Source organism: Lepisma saccharinum, chromosome 27 (genome assembly GCF_977018435.1).
Source record: "Lepisma saccharinum chromosome 27, izLepSacc3.1, whole genome shotgun sequence".
Classification (NCBI taxonomy): domain Eukaryota; kingdom Metazoa; phylum Arthropoda; class Insecta; order Zygentoma; family Lepismatidae; genus Lepisma; species Lepisma saccharinum.
The window spans coordinates 47,730,964-47,750,923 of record NC_139255.1 but is presented as its reverse complement, the minus strand read 5'-3'; the positions used below and the strand labels follow the sequence as shown (position 1 = coordinate 47,750,923).

The 19,960-nt window shown below is 37.7% G+C and overlaps 2 protein-coding genes across 2 annotated transcripts in view; one reads left to right on the top strand and one right to left on the bottom strand.

Annotated features, from left to right (window-relative positions):
• Positions 1–1,823: 1,823 nt before the first annotated feature.
• Positions 1,824–11,313, bottom strand: Ski6 (exosome complex component Ski6). Its single transcript, XM_083112924.1, has 3 exons — positions 11,023–11,313; positions 7,263–7,469; positions 1,824–2,344 (listed from the first exon to the last, which is right to left on the bottom strand). The coding sequence occupies exons 1-3, from the start codon at positions 11,191–11,193 to the stop codon at positions 1,955–1,957; spliced, it is 768 nt and encodes a 255-aa protein (XP_082969050.1). The 5' UTR covers positions 11,194–11,313; the 3' UTR covers positions 1,824–1,954.
• Positions 11,314–11,659: 346 nt separating this feature from the next.
• Positions 11,660–19,960, top strand: part of LOC145980375 (5-oxoprolinase) — a 160,703-nt gene continuing 152,402 nt past the window's right edge. Inside the window, exon 1 of the mRNA XM_083113439.1 lies at positions 11,660–11,874. Coding sequence (XP_082969565.1) covers positions 11,707–11,874 — 168 coding nt within the window. The 5' untranslated portion in view covers positions 11,660–11,706. The remainder of the gene's footprint in view (positions 11,875–19,960) is intronic.

The following is a 19,960-nucleotide window of genomic DNA, read 5'->3' as shown; positions in this document are numbered from 1 at the left end:
ACAAAGGCAGGAGTAAAGTGAAAGCACTGTACCCAAACGTGACATTGAAGGCATGTAATTGCCCAGTGGTCAATAATATGTGGAAATAAAAGAAACCATTCATTGCCAATTCCTGTTTCCAAACTCATAGCCTGGGTAAGAACGTGGACGTCTTGAAAACCAGCAGTATTATCATGCTAGGCTCATTCTGGAGTTCTATGGAAAGGAATGAATGTTGCTGTAGGAGGAAGGATTGTGGTATTGTGGAATTTTCTTGTACTCTACTCTTCTATGTGATTGCTGGCCGATACCGACACTGCAGTGACTTGTTTTTATTGCAAATGACAGAGAATAATGACCATCAGAGCATTAAATACCAGGTGGTTATAATTAAAGTGACGGTGTTCAGAGTGGTACAGCACGGGCTGTAATGAGAGTAGCAGTCTGAAACTTCGTAGATATGCTAATGAAGCAATGCGCTCGCGAATTATGCACAAAAAAAATAGTTCCAATTCTCGCCACCAGGGTAAAAAATGGCGCTGTAAGCAGTCAAAACGTGGAACTTTCCGTAACTCTGACGTCAAAGTCGGTGACATTGCCTAACCATTGTGTGAGCTCCCTGGTTGTTGTTGGTGACGCTTGTTGCTTTTTCCTTTAGTAATGTTCATGTAATTCGAATAGTGAAATTGTAGCGATATTTTATTACAAAGAGTATTGTTTTCTGCGATTTAAAGTGTTTTTCCTGTAACTATACCAAGTTTTGACTGCTTACAGCGCCATTTTTTACCCTGGTGGCGAGAATTGGAACTTTTTTTTGTGCATATTTCGCGAGTGCATTGCTTCATTAGCATATCTACGAAGTTTCAGACTGCTACTCTCATTACAGCCCATGCTGTACCACTCTGAACACCGTCACTTTAATTATAACCACCTGGTATATATCTGTAATTGTATATGTTTTTACATAGTTTTCTCACCCTCCAGGTTAATCAAAACAACAAGAATGTTGTTTACATTAAATTGGGGATCATAAAATGAATCAGGGACACCGAAGATTTTTCAATGTAACTGCAATACTTTAAAAAGGCTTGCAACATTTCAAAAACTTATTTGTCTTCTTTTTGCATCGTCTGAGGGAAGAAAGAAGTTCACATACGTAAAATGTCAGAAGACATTTTAAAGTGCTATAAAGCTACATAAGAATAATTTGGGAGTTATTTAATGTCATTGATAGAATGTGTTGTGTTGTTTTGACTCAGTAACTAGCATTTGCTATTTTAAACTGGAATTATACAAACACAGGTATTGGAATTGGTCAGGATATTGGTATCAGCATCGGCAAATGGTGGTATCGGCTCAGCCCTAGTCAGCTTTATTCAGTGCCCACTGTTTGCATTATCATGAACATACATAGCGAATATTTATTTAACGTTCACTTCAGTTATAATATCTTTGTCAAGCTGTATAGTTTCGGTGCTGCAGTTGTTAGAACATGGGGCTGCAATGTTTGAGCTATGGGGACGATGATTTCAAGTGGAAGTTTTTTCAACAATATCTGCTTGGAGTGTGTCTGGGGTTGAACCAGTATCTAAGAAATTAGTCCCTGGAGGGAAGGAGGATACAACTGGAGATTGGTGCTGATCAAACCACCTTCCCATCCATAAGCCTTTATGGGATATTGAAATATGCAGGAAGTAGCTTTGGAATACATTTTGTAACTTTTGGGGGCTTAAATGCATGCATATTTTCAAGTTTTTAAGCCCTCCAAATCTGTACCCAAATCATTACAAATCTGATTTCAAAGGAAACGCCAGATATTTAAGAAATATTTTTATTCTCATATTTTTACATATATGCTGTTTCTTTTTAACAAACACAAGATATTTAAGAAATATTTTTATTCTCATATTTTTACAAATATGCTGTTTCTCTTTAACAAACAAGAACGTTCTGTGAAACCCAATTTATTTTAGAACTAGATGCCACTAGCACTTTGACCATCTAAACCAGATTCTAATGTTGCACCAACTTCAGCCATGTGATTCCTCACGGCAATGTCCAAAATCTCATATATGTTGCTGCAACCTTCGAGAGCCTTAGCTATCACTTTCTTGAAGTGATCAAGGTGGAAACGCTGACTCATTTCGAGAAGAACAATCTGTTCTGATTTCGGGAGAGCAGCCATCGTCAGGTTTGGTCCTCCAAGGTTCTCTTCCAAACTGTTAATGTCCACTAACGGAGTTTCGTTCACAAGACTTGCACTGCATGCACACACGTAGTCGTGCATTGGGATACCTGCATCAATGAGGGCTAATGTTGCAGCATTCACACATGCACAATAGTTCGATCCATCAGCTTGCAAGACCTGTAAAATATGAAAGTATACTGAATAACAGATCACTCTATGTTCCTAACATCCTACAAGGGTTGATCAAATGAAAAGGTACAAAACGACACTGTCGGTGTAAATGAATACTTTATTCAAAGTATCCTCCATAGGCCTGAGCACAATGATCCCATTGATGAACGAGCCGAATGATTCCTTTTTCCCAGAATTCCTTTGGCAGTGACGCAACCTAGTCCTTCACAGCATCCTTGAGTTCATCGTCCGAGGTGAAGCGCTTTCCTTTCAGGGGACCAAACACATGGAAGTCACAGGGGGATAAGTCTGGACTGTAGGGCAGATGGTCTAGCTGCTCCCACTTGAACCTGGGCACTCCATTTCCTCACTGATTTGCCAGACACACAGTCTTCCCCGTAAACATTCACCATCCGCCGATGAATATCGGCCGGTTTAACACCTTCGCTGTCAGAAAACGGATAACGCCTCGCTGCTCCTCAACAGTCGAATTTGCCAATGTTAATGCCATCCTGTCCGAACATGCACTGCCGCGACACTTGGACGGCACTCTGTATCGGAGCCTCTGTTCTCCCCTGCATGTTCCGATGCCGCGTGGCGACTCCAATCGCACCCCTACATATCACGCTACGTTCGTCGCGGCATCGGTATTATATAAACGATTCCGTTGTTACGACGTTTTGTACCTTTTCATTTGATCAACCCTTGTACATGTAGGATACCAACAATTTAGAGCTTCATGCAACAACAACATACAACATTACCTGCGCAAAGTTTCGTGCTCCCGTGTTGCAAAATTGGATAGCTTTTTCACTGCCTTTATTGAATAAGGATACAGCACTTCGAAATTAATCGGAAAAAACTATCCAATTGTGCCACACGGAAACACGAAACTTCACGTAGATAATACTTAGACAGTGTTCACTGCATCCACCATGAACACACAGGTATTGGACAAAATAATGGAAACACCTGTAGAAGTCTGGTAACACAGTATGGCGGAAATCAACCTGCTCTTGTTTGTTGCAGGTGTGGTGAGTGACCAGTAAGTCCAACCTGACAGAGTTTGAAAGAGGTCGAATTGTTGGTGCCCATCTCGCAGGAGCAAAATAGCGACGTTATGCAGTGTAAAACGAGGCACGGTTTCGAAAGTCATGACCGCATGCACAGAGCACGGTAAAACAGGGTCTGCTAAGCACAATAGTGGTCGAAAGACGAAGCTGCAGGAGAGGGACCGCAGGGCCTTGAAGTGTATGTGGCCGTCGCAGAAGAAAACAACAGCCGCCAAAGTAACTACTGTTTCCATAATTTTGTCCAATACCGGTAAAACATGTTGCTTATTTTGAAAAGATGGCAGGAAAGCAATGCTAAATAACAAAAATACAAATAAACGATAAGAAAATTGTTTTGCGAACTCAAGAAAATACGTTTCACAAAATTTACATGAGGCACCATCAGTTTATTGATGGGCTATGCTGATAACCAACAATGTATGACCCTTTGCCCATCTAATGTGCATAAACCACATGTAATAGAAATACAAAAAAATTCTTTACCAGAATGCCAAATTATCTGATTACAAAGAGCCAGCATCAAATTATCATCTGAATCAATTGATAGTGCACACCAGGCATTCATAAACACAATTTTTTTTTCATATAATGAAGACCATGGGGAAATGAATGCTGACAAAAATAATAGTTCAAATTTTCACCACAAGGTGGAAATGTGGCTCCTAGAATTAAAATTTTCCAATTTGGAACACTTTGGTGGACCTCATTTGAATGTGGTACAAAGGGTATGGAAACCACGGGGAATCAAATTCTGATGAAAATTAATTAGTTCAAATTTTCACCAACGGGTGGAAATGTGGCGCTGAAATAACAACCAGAAATTGGACATGCAAAATTTTATTTTTATTTTATGTCAGTACAGCAGTGTTTAATATGCACGCCAAAACGACCCGTTGGACAGCATAATCAGAAGCAAGATTTTGTTCACTGTGCACCATATTTCAGGGCCACCTTTTCACCTGTTGGTGAAAATTTGAACTATTTTATTTTCATTAACATGCATTTCCCCCACAGTCCCTATAGCATCTATACCAAGTTTCACTGCAATCTGATGTTTGAAATGGGCTCCAGATGGCTCTGAGTATGGGAACTTTAATTGTAACCATAGACAATTGTCTTTAAACCTACATATTATGTAAATAAGTTATCATTTTTTCCCCAATATTTCCTCATGTTTAATGCAAAATAGCAACTTAGAACTATGAAAACACAGTGCTTTTCATAGTCAAGTTGGCCGTGGAGTGGCGACTAGCACTCTGGGAAGTAAGATCACATCTGCCAGCATTTAGACACACAGCTGTACGCTGACTTTGACACTGGAGGTCAGTGCTTCAGTATCCAGATAGCTGGTGTTTTTTGCATGTGTTTATGAAGTATAAAGGCGTTAACACATGTTTCAGATTGTTTTGCTCTAGTTTACATATTACTGGTGCTTTTCTGCAGTCTAATAATGCCACACTATACATACAATTTAAAACAAATATGTACGACTTACGACATTCGAATTCTTGTAGGGAAGTTAGAATGAGTTTTGCAGCAGAATACCAAGATGTTCCTCTTTCACACAGACACAATTTTTAAAAATTGTAAACAAATTTAGGGAAACAGGGTGAAGGGTGAAATGTAGACTTAACATACGTCCAGGATTAGCCTAGACAGTCCTGGTTTTTTAGTGCTGTCCGGGGTGATGTCTGGGATTGCAAAATGTCCGGGCTTTTGAGAATCTGAATATGAAAATAGCTACCGTTATAGAATATTCACGATCAGAATTTATGACCGGCAAGGATCGATCGATTTTAAGGATCGATTATACCTTTTCTTTCTTCGAGATATCTACTTCCGAGCGCTTCCATTTCCGTCAGCATCTTGGTGGTCTTGCAAGCGTGTGAAGTAACTCGTCTACACGTTTTTGATAATTATAACTATTTATAAATTTTTGTATGATTCTGTACAGTTATTTAATAATGTAGTTTTGAAATTGGAAGCTAATTCTATCACAGCAACAGAAGCATTTCAGACATATTCTCAAGTAATTTGTCAACTTCAGGAAAGCAAAACCCATAAATTTATACCATCTTCTGCCAAAGAATTGCTATGCACTCTAAAAGAAAATAATTATGTTCAGGAACAAAAATTCTTCTCAAGCGTAGACAATTTTCATAATTCTAGTATACAATACTTATAGTTGTGGAGAAAAAGTTTTGATAAAGTTAGTAAGCTTCAGTGGATGAATTTACAAACTGAAATTGCCTGGTCTGATTTACAAGAGTGTGCACAACTTATTAATGCAATTGTAAAAGATGCCATAAATATTGATGACCTATTTGATGAATGTACATTGTTGAACAAGGTAATTCAAAATCAAAAGGTAGGTTTTGGTTCAAGTTCTGAAAAAGTACTAGATTTATTATTTTTGTAAAAAAAAACCTGAAATTCAGCAGTAACGAGTTGATAGCGAATATATCCTGGGTTGGACCCAAAAAAATATGGTAAGCCTAGTGAAATGGCATGTGCTTACTGAGGAGAAACTAGATGGCGTTGGAGCACGATTGGAACATACCCCTCAAAAATCTCTCTTGACAGCCTGCACAAGAAACAGATGTCCATGATGTCTGTATGGTGACCTACCAAGCTTTTGAGCCTGAAGCCATACATTACAAGAATTGAAAGAAAACATCAGGTGAGAAATTGAAGACATTTTGGAAGAGGAACTGATATGTGTTAGTGAAATTTTCCTATAAATATGCAAATATGTGGATGCAGAAGGACAATATTACCAACACCTTTTGTAACAAGCTACGTGCTCATTTTCATTGTAACTGTCAGTGTAATTGTATGAATGCGTAGGTTAAGATTGTGTGTAAGCTTGAAGGTTCTAAAAACACATCAGGTGAGAAATTGAAGACATTTTGGAAGAGGAACTGATATGTGTTAGTGAAATTTTCCTATAAATATGCAAATATGTGGATGCAGAAGGACAATATTACCAACACCTTTTGTAACAAGCTACGTGCTCATTTTCATTGTAACTGTCAGTGTAATTGTATGAATGCGTAGGTTAAGATTGTGTGTAAGCTTGAAGGTTCTAAAAACTGTTTATTATGCACAGATACACAGTCACTTAAGCTATGGTACCTTACTTCGCGGTCATCAGCCTTCAATAAAAAGGTTATTAAGAGTGCAAAAGATATGTGTAAGATTAATGTGTGGTCTTCCAAGCCGTGGCCACTGTAAGTTAACTTTCGTTAGACTAGGTATTATGACAGCTCCTGCTATCTTTGTATTCCAATGCCTACTCTATATAAAAGAAAACATTCACATTTATGAGGAGTTAGGGTGTTCACATACCTATCAAACCAGAAATAGGGATTGTTTAGATGGAATTACAACAAGACACAGAAAACCTTTTACTACATGTCAGTTAAGTTTCACAATGCTCTCCCTCAGTCTTTAAGGCAACTGCCCTTTTTAAAATTCAAAAGAAAACTGCAAAAAATATTGACTGATAATTGTATATATAGGGTAGAAGAATTCTTTGAAATTAATATTGTTAGGTAAAATAGTTATCCTTGTAAGATAATAATGTTAACTACTAAATTTATGTAAGTGGTGTTACGTTTCTAAAATGCTGTTGGGATGTTTGTTTGTAAGATTTATATATACTTTATTAGTACAAGGCTAGGTTATATTTCTGATGATTGTAATACATGTGATGTTCTCATATGTTTCTACAATAAAAATTATTATTATGTGGATGTTGCATGAAATTTGCCAGCAGACACGCAAGCCGTCGCTCCACGACCAACTCGACCGTGAAAAACACTGTACAACTGAATTATTTTGTTGCTTACCTCTACAAATATGTCAATCTGTGAGCGAGGATACAGTTCTGTTTTAATAGCAGCTTGAAACGTTTGTTTCAAATGCATTGATGTCTCCTGGGATTTCCTGTCACCCCTTGGACGTCGCTTGCGTTCTCCAGTACTAAACGTAGCCATACTATATTGGCAGTTCACAACTACTCGATCGTGTAGAGCTTTGGACTTACTACCACGAATCTGAAAAAAAAAAATAGACATACCATGGTACTATATGACATTTTTCATGTTGTTACTAACTATAGCACTAGATTAATACTCATATCAAATTTTTACTGATAATCAAATACAATTCTCGATCATGAATGATTCCTAGTTTTCCCTGAAATTGTCGACATTAAAATTACTCCTAAAATTACTTGCTTAGATGAGATCCTTGTTCTTATCGTGTGTTACGAATCCAACAAGGACTGCAGAGGTAAACCTTATGAAATTGATCTAAGGGGAATGATAATTAAAATATTTTAATTTTTTTAGTTGCTTAAATGAATTCTGTCCAAATATTAATTCTCACAATAATAACTGATTACAAATGTGATTATCTTCTCGTCAGCCTGCCTACAATGTCTCTGCCTTTCTTCATCTTACTTGTACAAAGGCTGTCGCAGAGAAGGTGAGACAGATTTTTTCCTGGCGTGGCAACACTGCCTATGGTTTCGGCACTAGTCGCGAAACTACGTTAGTGAGCAGCTATGTTGATTTGCGTGGAACGTGTTTCGTTTACCCCTCCAGGTTTTTGTGTATAACACTGCTTATCGCGATGAGTATTCAAGATGAACAGCGACATGCCATAAAATTTTGTTGGCGTTTAGAGAAAAGTGCTGCGGAAACATATGCCGATCAAGACAGACTGAGTAGAGCCACAGTATTACCAAGGAGTCATTGAGACTCAGCGCCAGCACGTAGCAAAAAAGAGGCCGCATTTGAAGAACTCCTTCATATTGCACCATGATAACGCATGCCCGCGTACCGTGCGGGTTTTTCAGGATTACGCGACGAACAGAGAAACAGAATTTTATCCGCATCCAGCATACAGCTCGGACGATGCACCCTGCAACTTTTGGCTATTTCCACTTTTAAAGGCCGCTTTACGTGGTCATTTCATGACAAACAAAGAAGTGATCACCGCAGCTCAAGTTTTCTTCAGTTCGCTACCTGACGACGAATTTTCAAAGACATTCACAAAGTGGCAGGAGCGTATGGACACTTGCTTAGCTGTCAATGGTGCCTATTTTGAAAAACATGTACGTCTAATCGATATGGCTGATTCTGAATAAAAATTTTGTGGTTCATAATTTTTTTGTTTCATTTTAATGATTCTTGGAGGGGTCCATGCACATGCTTGTTTTTTAACTGCTACGCAGTCAATACTTTTTGACCTATTGCGCTCATTTTGGTCTCAATCGGCAGCTAATGAACCAAATTTTCGCCCTAGTACATTTGCTAGCCAATGGAGGTCGCTGTTTTCCTATAAAGGAATTAGTCTCACCTTCTCTGCGACAGCCTTTTTATAAGACCCATGTGGGAATGGTTCAAAATATTTAATGATTTTCGCAAGTACTATGAGCATTTGGAGGTTTTGTAAAAAATATTGTGAAAGTCTGAATCTTCTAGAAAGTAATTAGTGCAGTTTAGAGTTTTGTAAAGTACTAATTATTGGAGAAAACATGTAATAAAAAGCTCACACAAACATCTGCACTTTCCAGCAAGAAATCAATCCTTGTTTACTGTCATCTTGGACACTGAATTTTCTTGCATTTTCACATTAGGCTTGAACGGATATTGATTGAGACTAGACACCATGCGATTAGCAGCTGAAAGCATTTATGGACATAATTGTAATGCTAAGAACTGTAAACATGACCTGCCTAACCTAACAATGAAAGCATGTCTGAAGCAGAAAACCCCTTTGCACTCAATGCACATGAAGTAGATAGTAGCAGCAGTTGATATCCAAGACAACAATACATAAATGGGCCCAAGTTCCTTTTGTTTTATTGCAATTTCATCATGCTATGAATGCAATTTTTACATGGCTTGAATTTGATTTACGTCTGTCAACACATACCGTGATGTTTTAGTGATCACTTAAGGTTTTCTTCAATATATGCTTTCGTGGTTAGGTTGGGCAGGCCAGGTTTGGTTCTCTTAGCATAAAAATAAAGTGCATAAATGCATTCCACTTTGGTTGCGATTTACTTCTATGTAACCAAAACCTCAATATGCTGACCAAAGCAGAATTTATTTTATTTTAAAACATAAACTGGTAAAAATCTGATATTCCCCGGACACCTATAACTTCTTTGTTTTGTCAATTTTTGACATTTGTACTTACCTATCTGCTTCGCGGAACATTCTGTAACGTGTATTCACGTTTTTTTGATCAAAGTAATTGCAATTTTTTTTTTAAAAAAAAAAAGTGTTTTTGTAACTGAAGAACGTAAGTTTCCGCTAATGGTTTGTGGGGCTATGCGAGAATGGTGTGTGGGGCTACGCATATTTTTTTCTAAACCAATTTTTAACTATTGTAACCTATACGTGACCCTACCTAACCTAACCTTACCGGAAATGGTTAATGGGGCTATGCGTCAATGGTTGAATTTCCGCTATGAAACATTCCCACATCACACAAAACACCTTCCAGATGTTAGGCAATCCTACAGGAACTTATTACCGTAAGTAGTTTATTTTGTAAACTTGAAGAAATCTGTCCGGGGAATATCAGATTAGTACCCATAAACTAAACGTTATGATTCAACTTTCTAGTAAGGTTTTCTTCAGACTTTGTACCAAATACAAATGAAATAAGGGTAAATATGTGATATTGCCCGAACGGATTTCTTCAAATTTACAGGAGAAACTAGTTACTCAAATCAGTTTCTGTAGAATTGTCGAAGTTCTTCAAGGTGTTTTCTTTTGCGGAAACTGAAAACTTCACCATAGAATGCTGCAGACCAAGAAATAATAACTTTTTATGTAAGGAACTTGCATTTTCTGTAAAGCGACAACATTATGCCATTGTTTCCATTATGTACCTGCAGATGGCGCGAAAGTCACGCGGTCTCGCCAGTGTTTCCAAACGTGCCTTTTTTTATGAGATTTTTTTTTAACTATGCTTACCTAACCTAACCCAACCTAATCTTGCCAGAAATGGTCCGTGGGGCTATCGTGAATGGTTTTTGGGTAACGTTCCCGATTATTTTATGATTTCTCCTAGCACAAAGACTAATTACCCTAGAATTTTGGAAATCATTGTCACACGAAATTTGAACCTTCCCTAAAGTAATGAGCATTGTTTGGACTCGAAAAAAAGTTATTTATGTTGAAAAAAACAACTTGAAAATTACCTTACGCACTTCTCATGGACAAGATATTCTCCGTCGACAAGCGACAATAAATATCGTAGAAACGTGGAAATGAATGTAGAAGTAAAGGTACTAGTTAGATATAGTGAAAACACATTTAACTCGTTTATTTTTAAATTAATTTCATTCGTACTTACCTACCGAAGTTAATCGGAACCTTAGTAGAATGCATTTAGGGACTTTATTTTAATGCTAAGATAACCAAACTTAACCTGCCTAACCTAACCACGAAAGCATATATTTAACAAAACCTTAAGTAATCGCTAAAACTCCGCAGTATGTCTTAACTGACGTACATCGAAATCGAACCATGTAAAAATTACATTCGTAGTATGATGAAATCGCAAAAAAATGTAATCTAAAGTTACCTCATGTGGGCCATAAACTGCAGCTAGAACCTTCGTATTTCCTTGTTCAAGATATGCGCTTCCATCTGGCTGACTAAAAACTCCCATTTTACATTGGATTTTACGCAATTCATGGGGACGACGACCATCAACTCTGAGACCTTGATCTGTTAATAATTCACGACTGGCCATATTTTTCCAAAAATTGATGTGCAACAAAAATCTGTAAATCTTTCAAAGCAGGCACATGAAACGAACGAGCATCAACAAACAACAAAGCACCAACACAGACTATTCTTCTTGTCACAAGCCGGTCACAGATATCACAGACGACATTGTTCTGCAGGGTTGAAAATTTGTTATATAGCAAACTATGGGCCTGGTCAAAGAAACAGCTTTGGATGAAATTCAATTTTCCAAGTTAATTGCATTTAAATTTGAAAATGTCATTGATCATACGTATCTACAGGGTACATCATGTCCGGATGATACAGCACTGGCGCCAGAACATAATTTTAACGCTTTGATTCTTTCCTAGAAATTATGAGTTGCGTACGATAATTTCTATTTGTTTCGCAACAGTGTGAAAAATTATTGAAAGTATTCTGTGAAAGTATATAATCTGTGCACAGCATGTATTTTATTATTAGCAGAAGATTGCTGACGGTACAGGTTTTTATCCGCTGCAAGTGTGTATTAAGAAACATGGGTTCTTCCGGAAAATTTCACTTTGCTATTGACAGAGGAGGTACATTTACTGACATATATGCAAGATGTCCTAATGGGAAAGTCCGTGTCATGAAATTACTCTCAGTTGATCCTGTAAATTACCCTGATGCGCCAAGAGAAGGAATCCGACGAATTTTGGAAGAGGTGAGATTAAATGTTAAGTATCCCCGAAACGCCTGAAATTCCTTTATTTTCTTCTTTTTCACATTGGTACTTACGTATTCTGCATTCCTAAGGATTCTTGAAGGTGCCATTTCCTTTTTTTCACGGAAATAATCCATATTTTCGATGTATGAAGTAAGTTTTGCACGAACCATTTCCTGTAAGGTTAGGTTAGGAGGGTCACGTATAGGTTACAATAGTTAAAAATTGGTTTCGAAAAAAATATGCGTAGCCCCACACAGCATTCTTGCACTGACCGGGATTGACAGGGATTACATCATCACACACAGGCTACATCCACCTGGAAGTAAATGGATGCAAGAGCTTTCGTGCATCGGTCACACATTTATTGTTAGGTTTGGCAAACATACTTCAAATAACACTAAGGCAGCGCAACTCAGTGGCTATATTCCACAAAACATGGCTTCCTCACTTCTTTCCGAAGAAATATCGCCATTATGAAAAGCAATATATTACACCTTACACACGTAATATCCAAATTTCAAACAGTGACCGGGACATCAGAACCTCTGATACTTCATCCCGAAAACTTATTTGGTTAGTACATTCTCTAGTAAATAAATCGGAGAACACTCCCGTCACCTTCAATTGCTCCCTTTTTCCTTAAATGGAACCACATATTGGAGGTAGCAGGTTAAAAAACAGCAACCTTTCGTACTAGCAACTCATGATGGAGTCCATTAGTGGTGACGTCACAGCAGACGACGCGCTGGGACTTAGTCTTCGCAACGAGAGAACTTGTTTTCTTCCTATCCATTTCAATGCTATTTTCCTTCGGAAGGGGTCGCTTTGGCCCAAGTTCCTTTTGTTTTATTGCGATTTCATCATGCTACGACTGCAATTTTTACATGGTTCGATTTCGATGTACGTCTGTTAACACATACTGCGGAGTTTTAGCGATTACTTAAGGTTTTGTTCAATATATGATTTCGTGGTTAGGTTAGGTTCCCTTAGCATTAAAATAAAGTCCCTAAATGCATTCTACTAAGGTTCCGATTTACTTCTACATTCATTCCCACGCTTCTACGATATTTATTGTCGCTTGTCAACGGAGAATATCTTGTCCATGAGAAGTGCGTATGGTAATTTCAAGTTTTTTTTAAAACATAAATAACATTTTTTCGAGTCCGAACAGTGCTCATTACTTTAAGGAAGGTTCAAATTTTGTGTGACAATGATTTCCAAAATTCTATGATAATTAGTCTTTGTGCTAGGAGAAATCATAAAACAATCTTAACCGTTACCGTAGCTTTAATTATTGTGACATGAAACAACATTATGGTGCGTATCGTACATCAATGAAAAGATGATATTTCGGAGAATACGACTATATATCACACATATCTTACAGAGGATAAGGTAAAGAATAACCGGAGTAAGAAAATCATTCATTTTCAAAACATTCCAGCTCCAAGCACAGTCAAAGCTGAGCCGAAGCTCACCCGATCTATTGTCCACGCTGCCACTATAGATGATGGGAAACCAGCTGCCTGAGGCGATTGAACTGAGGATGCCCATTGGCTGAGATTTCTTTCAAAGCATTAGCTTTACTCGATTTCCTACTCCATTATTCTTTGCATTCTCATCTGTAAGGTATATGTTATATATAGACGTATTCTCTGAAATCTCATCTTTACATTGATGTACGATGGACATCACAATTTTGTTTCTTAATTCTGTCGCAATAATTGAAGCGAAGGAAAATACCATTGATTTGAATACGAAGAAAAGTATATGTTTATTTGTTTAGACTCAGGTCCCAGCGCGTCATTTACTGTGATGTCACACTATTGGACTCCATTTGCCTGTCACTGCAGGCGAATGCTGGGATGCAGTGGCAGCTTGTGATGAACCAACGTGGAGGAGCAATAGGTCACAAATTTGCTCTACTAGTAATGCGAGTTTAAATGACGAATTTCGTAAAACAGCCAACATGATTAGAAATTGGTATATTAGTGTTTTCCGAATACCATGTTTTATACGTTAGCACCTGTTATAATAAATTATATAATTATTTAACAGAGCCTCCCCGATGGTGCACTGGTAACATCATCACCTGGTAATGGAGGGGTCTCTGGTTCAATACCCGGTGGAGGCACATAGTGGTTCGGATCACACTTTAAACTGTAGGTCCATTCCCGATTAGCCTTACTGTGCATAAAGTGGACTTAAAACACCAACTCAATCAATCAATTATTTAACAGTAATACGAATATCACGAAAAGTGGAAGGAAAAATAGAATTTGATTTGATTTATTTTACTTCGCTTCTTGTGCCACATAAATTGAGAGTATTTGAAAATGAGATCCTTAGGAAAATCTTTGGACCTAAAAGGGATGAGGAGACAGGTGAGTGGAGGTTACATAATTTAGAACTACATAATTTATATTCATGTCCAGATATTATTAGAATAATTAAATCAAGAAGACTTAGGTGGGCAGTCCATGTGGCACGAATGGGAGAGGTAAAAGGAGTTTACAGGATTCTTGTTGGGAAACCTGATGGTAAGAGACCTGTAGGAAGACCAAGATGAAGATGGAGGGACAACGTTGAGATGAACCTAAAGGAAATCAGTAGGGATGGAAAAGAGTATATAGATCTTGCTCAAGATAGGGAAAGATGGAAGGCCTGTGTTGCTGCAGCCATGAACCTTCAGGTTTAAGAAGGCTAGAGAGTTAGTTAGCTTGTGCCACTTTTGGCTAATTTGCGATGATGGGAATGAGTGATGAAATTGATGAATAGATATCACAAACGTCCATTCCCAAGCCAGGATTCGAACCCAGGACAGGACTCCTGGCATCGCAGCACGATGTGCTAACCACTCCGCCGCAGGGGCCAGCATAAAAATAGAGTCCTAACAGATTTAATCGTAGCATTTTTTTTAACTTAACAGAGGTGAAAATTCGAAGAAGAGAGATTTATATGCAGCTTGATAAGCATAATAACAAATATTTACGTGAAAATTGCTAATAAAAGTGAGACAGAAAAAGTTTCCTGTCTAACATGACTGATTGATATGTGAAATAGGGCACCGAAGTACATATCTCACGGGAAATGTTATAACCAGAACCTCTACCAATATACAGACATGCTTGTAGCTAAAGTTCTTCCAGGACACACAAGATTTTAGCAACCGTGTTATCAACAAGTTTTTACGTTTATTTTTCTACTATTTTTTCATTCATACTTCTGCTAGAGAAACTTCTCACCACACTGTATATCGTGAGGATCGTACTACCGAAAAAGCCTCACTTAGTCAATGGAAAGCATAGAAACTACAAGTGCAAATACTGTTGTTTTATCGAATGGTTGTTTTATTGCCTCGTGGTTGCCAGACAATTTTGCCATATTTTCAGGAATTTGTAGTTCCAGTGTGCGATCCCCCCCCCCCCAATCTCCCACAATACATTTTATCCCTGGCTAAAGAGATTTTTTTTATCCCCCTCAAAGACAATGAGATTGAAAGCATACAGTATACTATTTCTTAACTATTAACAAACAAAATTGAAAAATCATTCCTGTCCATAAATGGTCCAGTCATCAATGATTTCTCTGCGGAAAAGCATTCAGCCTTGTGCATTAAATGACACCATTCGGAAACCGACCAACCTTACGAGTCGAAACAACATCAGGCTGTTTTCCACTTAAGTTTTAATGGCATGGTGCTGGTATTTTACATACAGCGTGTCCACAATGAGACTCCAACATTTTGAAAGTCTATAACTTTTTCATTTCAGATTGTACAGCTGTGATTCCGGAAGAAGCAGAAGCAGAAACTCAAAAAGTTTATGTGGTAACGTTTTAGTGCGCACAATAGCCGTAGTGGCGCTGCAACAATCTATTGTTTGAAAATGGAGATTCCAAACGAGCGTGCACAGGCTGTGTGGTGGTATGCAGAAACGAAATCAGTTTGGTGTACTATAATTACTATACATAAAAATGATAATGTAACTCATCAGGTTTTCAGTGTAACTCACAAAATTCAGTTCAGTGCACTTCTACATGGGCGCCTCGGTCGATTTCACGCCGTGGGTTTACCACCACCGTGTCCTTTCAAAACATTGCCGGTCGCCAATAACTGATCGCACCACTTCTTGATAGTCTTGAATGTCGGAGGATCCTTATTGTACACACGAAGAAAGTTTTGTTGCACTTGAATAACTGATTTTGTTTCTGCATACCACCACACAACCTGTGCACGCTCGTTTGGAACCTCCATTTTCAAACAATCGATTGTTGCAGCGCCACTACGGCTATTGCGCGCACTAAAACGTTACCACATAAACTTTTTGAGTTTCTGCTTCTGCTTCTTCCGGAATCACAGCTGTACAATCTGAAATGAAAAAGTTACAGACTTTCAAAATGTTGGAGTCTCATTGTGGACACCCTATTAAAATTAAAATGTTCACAAGAAAGTTGCAGGTAGGTTAAATGGACACTACTTTTGAACTTGGCAATAGAAATTTGATCAAGTTTTCTGTGCTACTATATAGTTCGATAGCTATTTTTGTGTATGAGTTTGGGTTTTCTTAAACTAAGTATTTCTAAATTACGGTTTAAATGTTATAATTTGATGACCTACGTTAAAACCAATGTTGTATGGACCTCAGAACCACAAGGCAAACAAAGTGTTAGTTTAGTTTACTGACTGGTATCACATACTAGTTCAAATTTGCATACCCCCCCCCCCCCCAAACACTACCCCTCGAAGTGAAATAATAATAATAAAATCTCCTTTCTTGGAGCGGGCATGTTTCGGCCTCTAGGACCGTTCTTACAACAGACCCTTGTCTGAAAGATCAATACAGTGGAATAAAGAGTATACATTGAGAAAAAAATAAAAATAAAAATATGAAAGGGATTACATATCGATACAAATAAGAACAATTAAATATATAGGTATATACGCGTATATGTATAAATAATGAAAAAGAAAAACAGATTTACCTATAAATTGTTGAACATAGGTATCTAATGTTTGTTGCTTTTGTTTTAGTACATATACATATATATTCAGTAATCTGGAACAATGAAAAATATAATAATAATAATGAAGTGAAATAAAATAATGAAATTATAAGATTTATATGCACACAGTTGCCAAATGTTACAGTGAGTATTTTTATGAATGAAAAATCACAAATACGCCACCTAGTGGGCATCCCCCCCCCCCCACCTCGAAGCAAGAAGCTTAATTCGCACAGTGTGTAGTTCACAGGTTCCTTTAGCAGCAAAGGCAAACTGGTATGATGAATTTCTAATTTATATAACAGCCATCGTGAAAACGAATTGTGATATTTGCTTTTACAAATATAATGTTTTAGTTTGGCACCTACTATAGTAAAATGAAGCTCATGAAAAATGGGGGAAGAATAAACTCCTAACCGTATCACCTTGTAATTTAACTGAAGTAAAGCAATGAAGAAAAGTAGTTGTCAGACAACTTTGCCACATTATCAGGAATTTTTGAAACAATACATGTATTTAAATCTACATGATTTAGACTACATCAATGTAATCCATATGTACTTTCCACTAAACATAGAAGTAATACAGCGCATGCGATAACTGTAGCCTACTTCCGTGGCTATCATACCGCATTACAAATTCAGGGGTCCCTGGTTCGAATCCCGTCCCTGGAGTGACTGTGTCCTTCCATCACTCACTTTCATCGTGATTAGCCAAAAGTAGCAGAAAATGATGCTAAATAACAAAACTGAAAGAAGAGCCCGTATTTTTTCAAATACCAATGATTTATTTTTTCCTCATTAGAAATTACGTTATTTATTGCTCTACGCTTATATCATAAGTGAATAAGATTACGGAGTACAGGATAATTTTTTTCAACGGTTGGTAATTTTCTTTCTTATGTTAACTTCAGTGCTTCTGGTAACTCTTCATTGTTTACCATTCTTCGGTGAGAGGGCCAGTTTCGCCTAGGGGCTTGGGTTTCCGACAACGAAGTGTCCATCCTCCCATGCACAGCTGCCATGCGTGTCATTGCCTTGCCTCTTGTCACGTACACAAACTGCATTGTTGGTGTTTGAGGTAGAGGATCATAGATGGCAGCATGCAAAAAGAACGACACTTATGTTTGATGATGCATAAAGCAGTTTAGAAACTGGGCAAGAGCTTAGCACAATAACAGGATATAAATAAGGTGGAAAGGGTAATTAATATTCAGTAATAACATATGTCATCATTATATAAAAGTAAAGAAGTCGAATTGTAATTACGATTCTGGGTCTTTTACGGTTCCCACGAACTGAGAGTTTCGTGCGGCTTTTGGGTTGTTTTGTCCCAGGTGTAGCGCCATCTCACGGCAGGCACCCAAGCACTTTTGGTAGGCGCATCTATTGCAGCTCCAAGTTAAGGTTAGCGCCGGCCAGGCGGAGATCTTTAACTAACCTCTTTCTCTTTGTTTGTCTGGGAGATCGATTTTCTTAAAATTTCCGTCAATTTGGATAAGATCGACAAAGAAGCCCAGAGGAGAAAAAATACACAATATGTAATAATTACAAGAAGAAGCAGCATTAGTAATTACAAGAAGAAGAAGCCTTAGTAATTACAAGAAGAAGAAGCCTTAGTAATTACAAGAAGAAGAAGCCTTCGTAATTACAAGAAGAAGAAGCCCAAAGAAGAAGATTGGCTACAATTAATAAGAAATAAAAATGGAAGAAAAATATTGTATGAAAAGATTTCCAAAGCTTTCTAATATTAGTACATGATTATTCAAGAATATATTACGAATTGTACCCTCCGTAGTGGGTTAAATCTATTGTTTCTTTCCATATATTCGTTGTGTTAGTCACCCTGATATGTACCCAGAGGTATCTCATTGTCTCTACCCTGTGCTAAGCTGGTAGATGCTCACGTAAGAGGACGTGGCACTCTCCTCCCTCGCGACCATGCCTCAGAATGCTCGCAGAGACGTAAAGTTGGGAGGACGGAGCCCCGCCACATTTCTCTGCTGTAAACGTATTCCCGCAAAGTAGCGTGCAAAATTCACAATTGTCATGGGAGAATAAACCGACTAACCAACAATCTGTAAGCAACGAAATATTTGCAATTCAGACAATGTTAAAGCTATAATATATAAATGTTAATGTAATGTTTGTTCATTTGTGGCTACACACGGAACACCAACCAGAAATGAATAGACTCTAGACTATATTAATAATAAATTCATATTTAATTATAATTATTATTTTAAGTGCTTTTTGCTTGGGAGGAAAGGTTTCGGTTACAAGGTGAGGTAGGTATACATATAAACGATTCTGCTTGTATTTTTGTAATTATTTTTTTTTATAGTATGCAGATGTGTACATATACTCCCTGTGATAATACTGAATTTGTGCATGGTACATATATTCACCTAGTGGCTTGCCCAGGATTTTCTAAAAAGGTGGAGAGATGGGTGTTACATGTATTTTATTAGTAGTCAGTTCTCGTTTTGCTATCTTTTCCTGCCTTTGACTTCTTTTTGTTAGGAATTATGGGCTAAAGGGGGATTTTGACTAGGATTGCCAACCCTCCCGGAATCGAACTCAGTCTCCCGGACAAACTCTTATCCCCTGGAATGACGGGATTTAGTATTATTATCTTTTTTATTTTCTTTTGGTGTGCATTTTCCTAGCAAAGAGATTTGTTATTGCAAAACATCCATAATATTATTTTGAAGATTCATGAAAAATGAGTCATTGTTTACATGGATGTGAGAAGGGAGAAATAGGAAGTACATCATGCAGTGGGATTAAGTATGTTTAAGGGTTCGTATTGTTGTCATGGCCAGTTCGGCGTTGCTAAAAAAAAAGCATTACTTACTTGTGCTTGCTTATTTTTTGCTTACAAATTGTTAGGTTATTTTTATCAAGTCGATTCAGTTTCGTATTCGCAGTAGGAAGACAAGTTAACAGCTGATATTCAGGAAATTAGTGTTTTGGCAGCTGTAAAAAAATCTCCCAGACTTTTATCCTTTAAAGTTGGCAAGCCTAGTTATGATCTGGATTAACCTCCATCTTGGACACTCAACTGCATTCACCCTCAA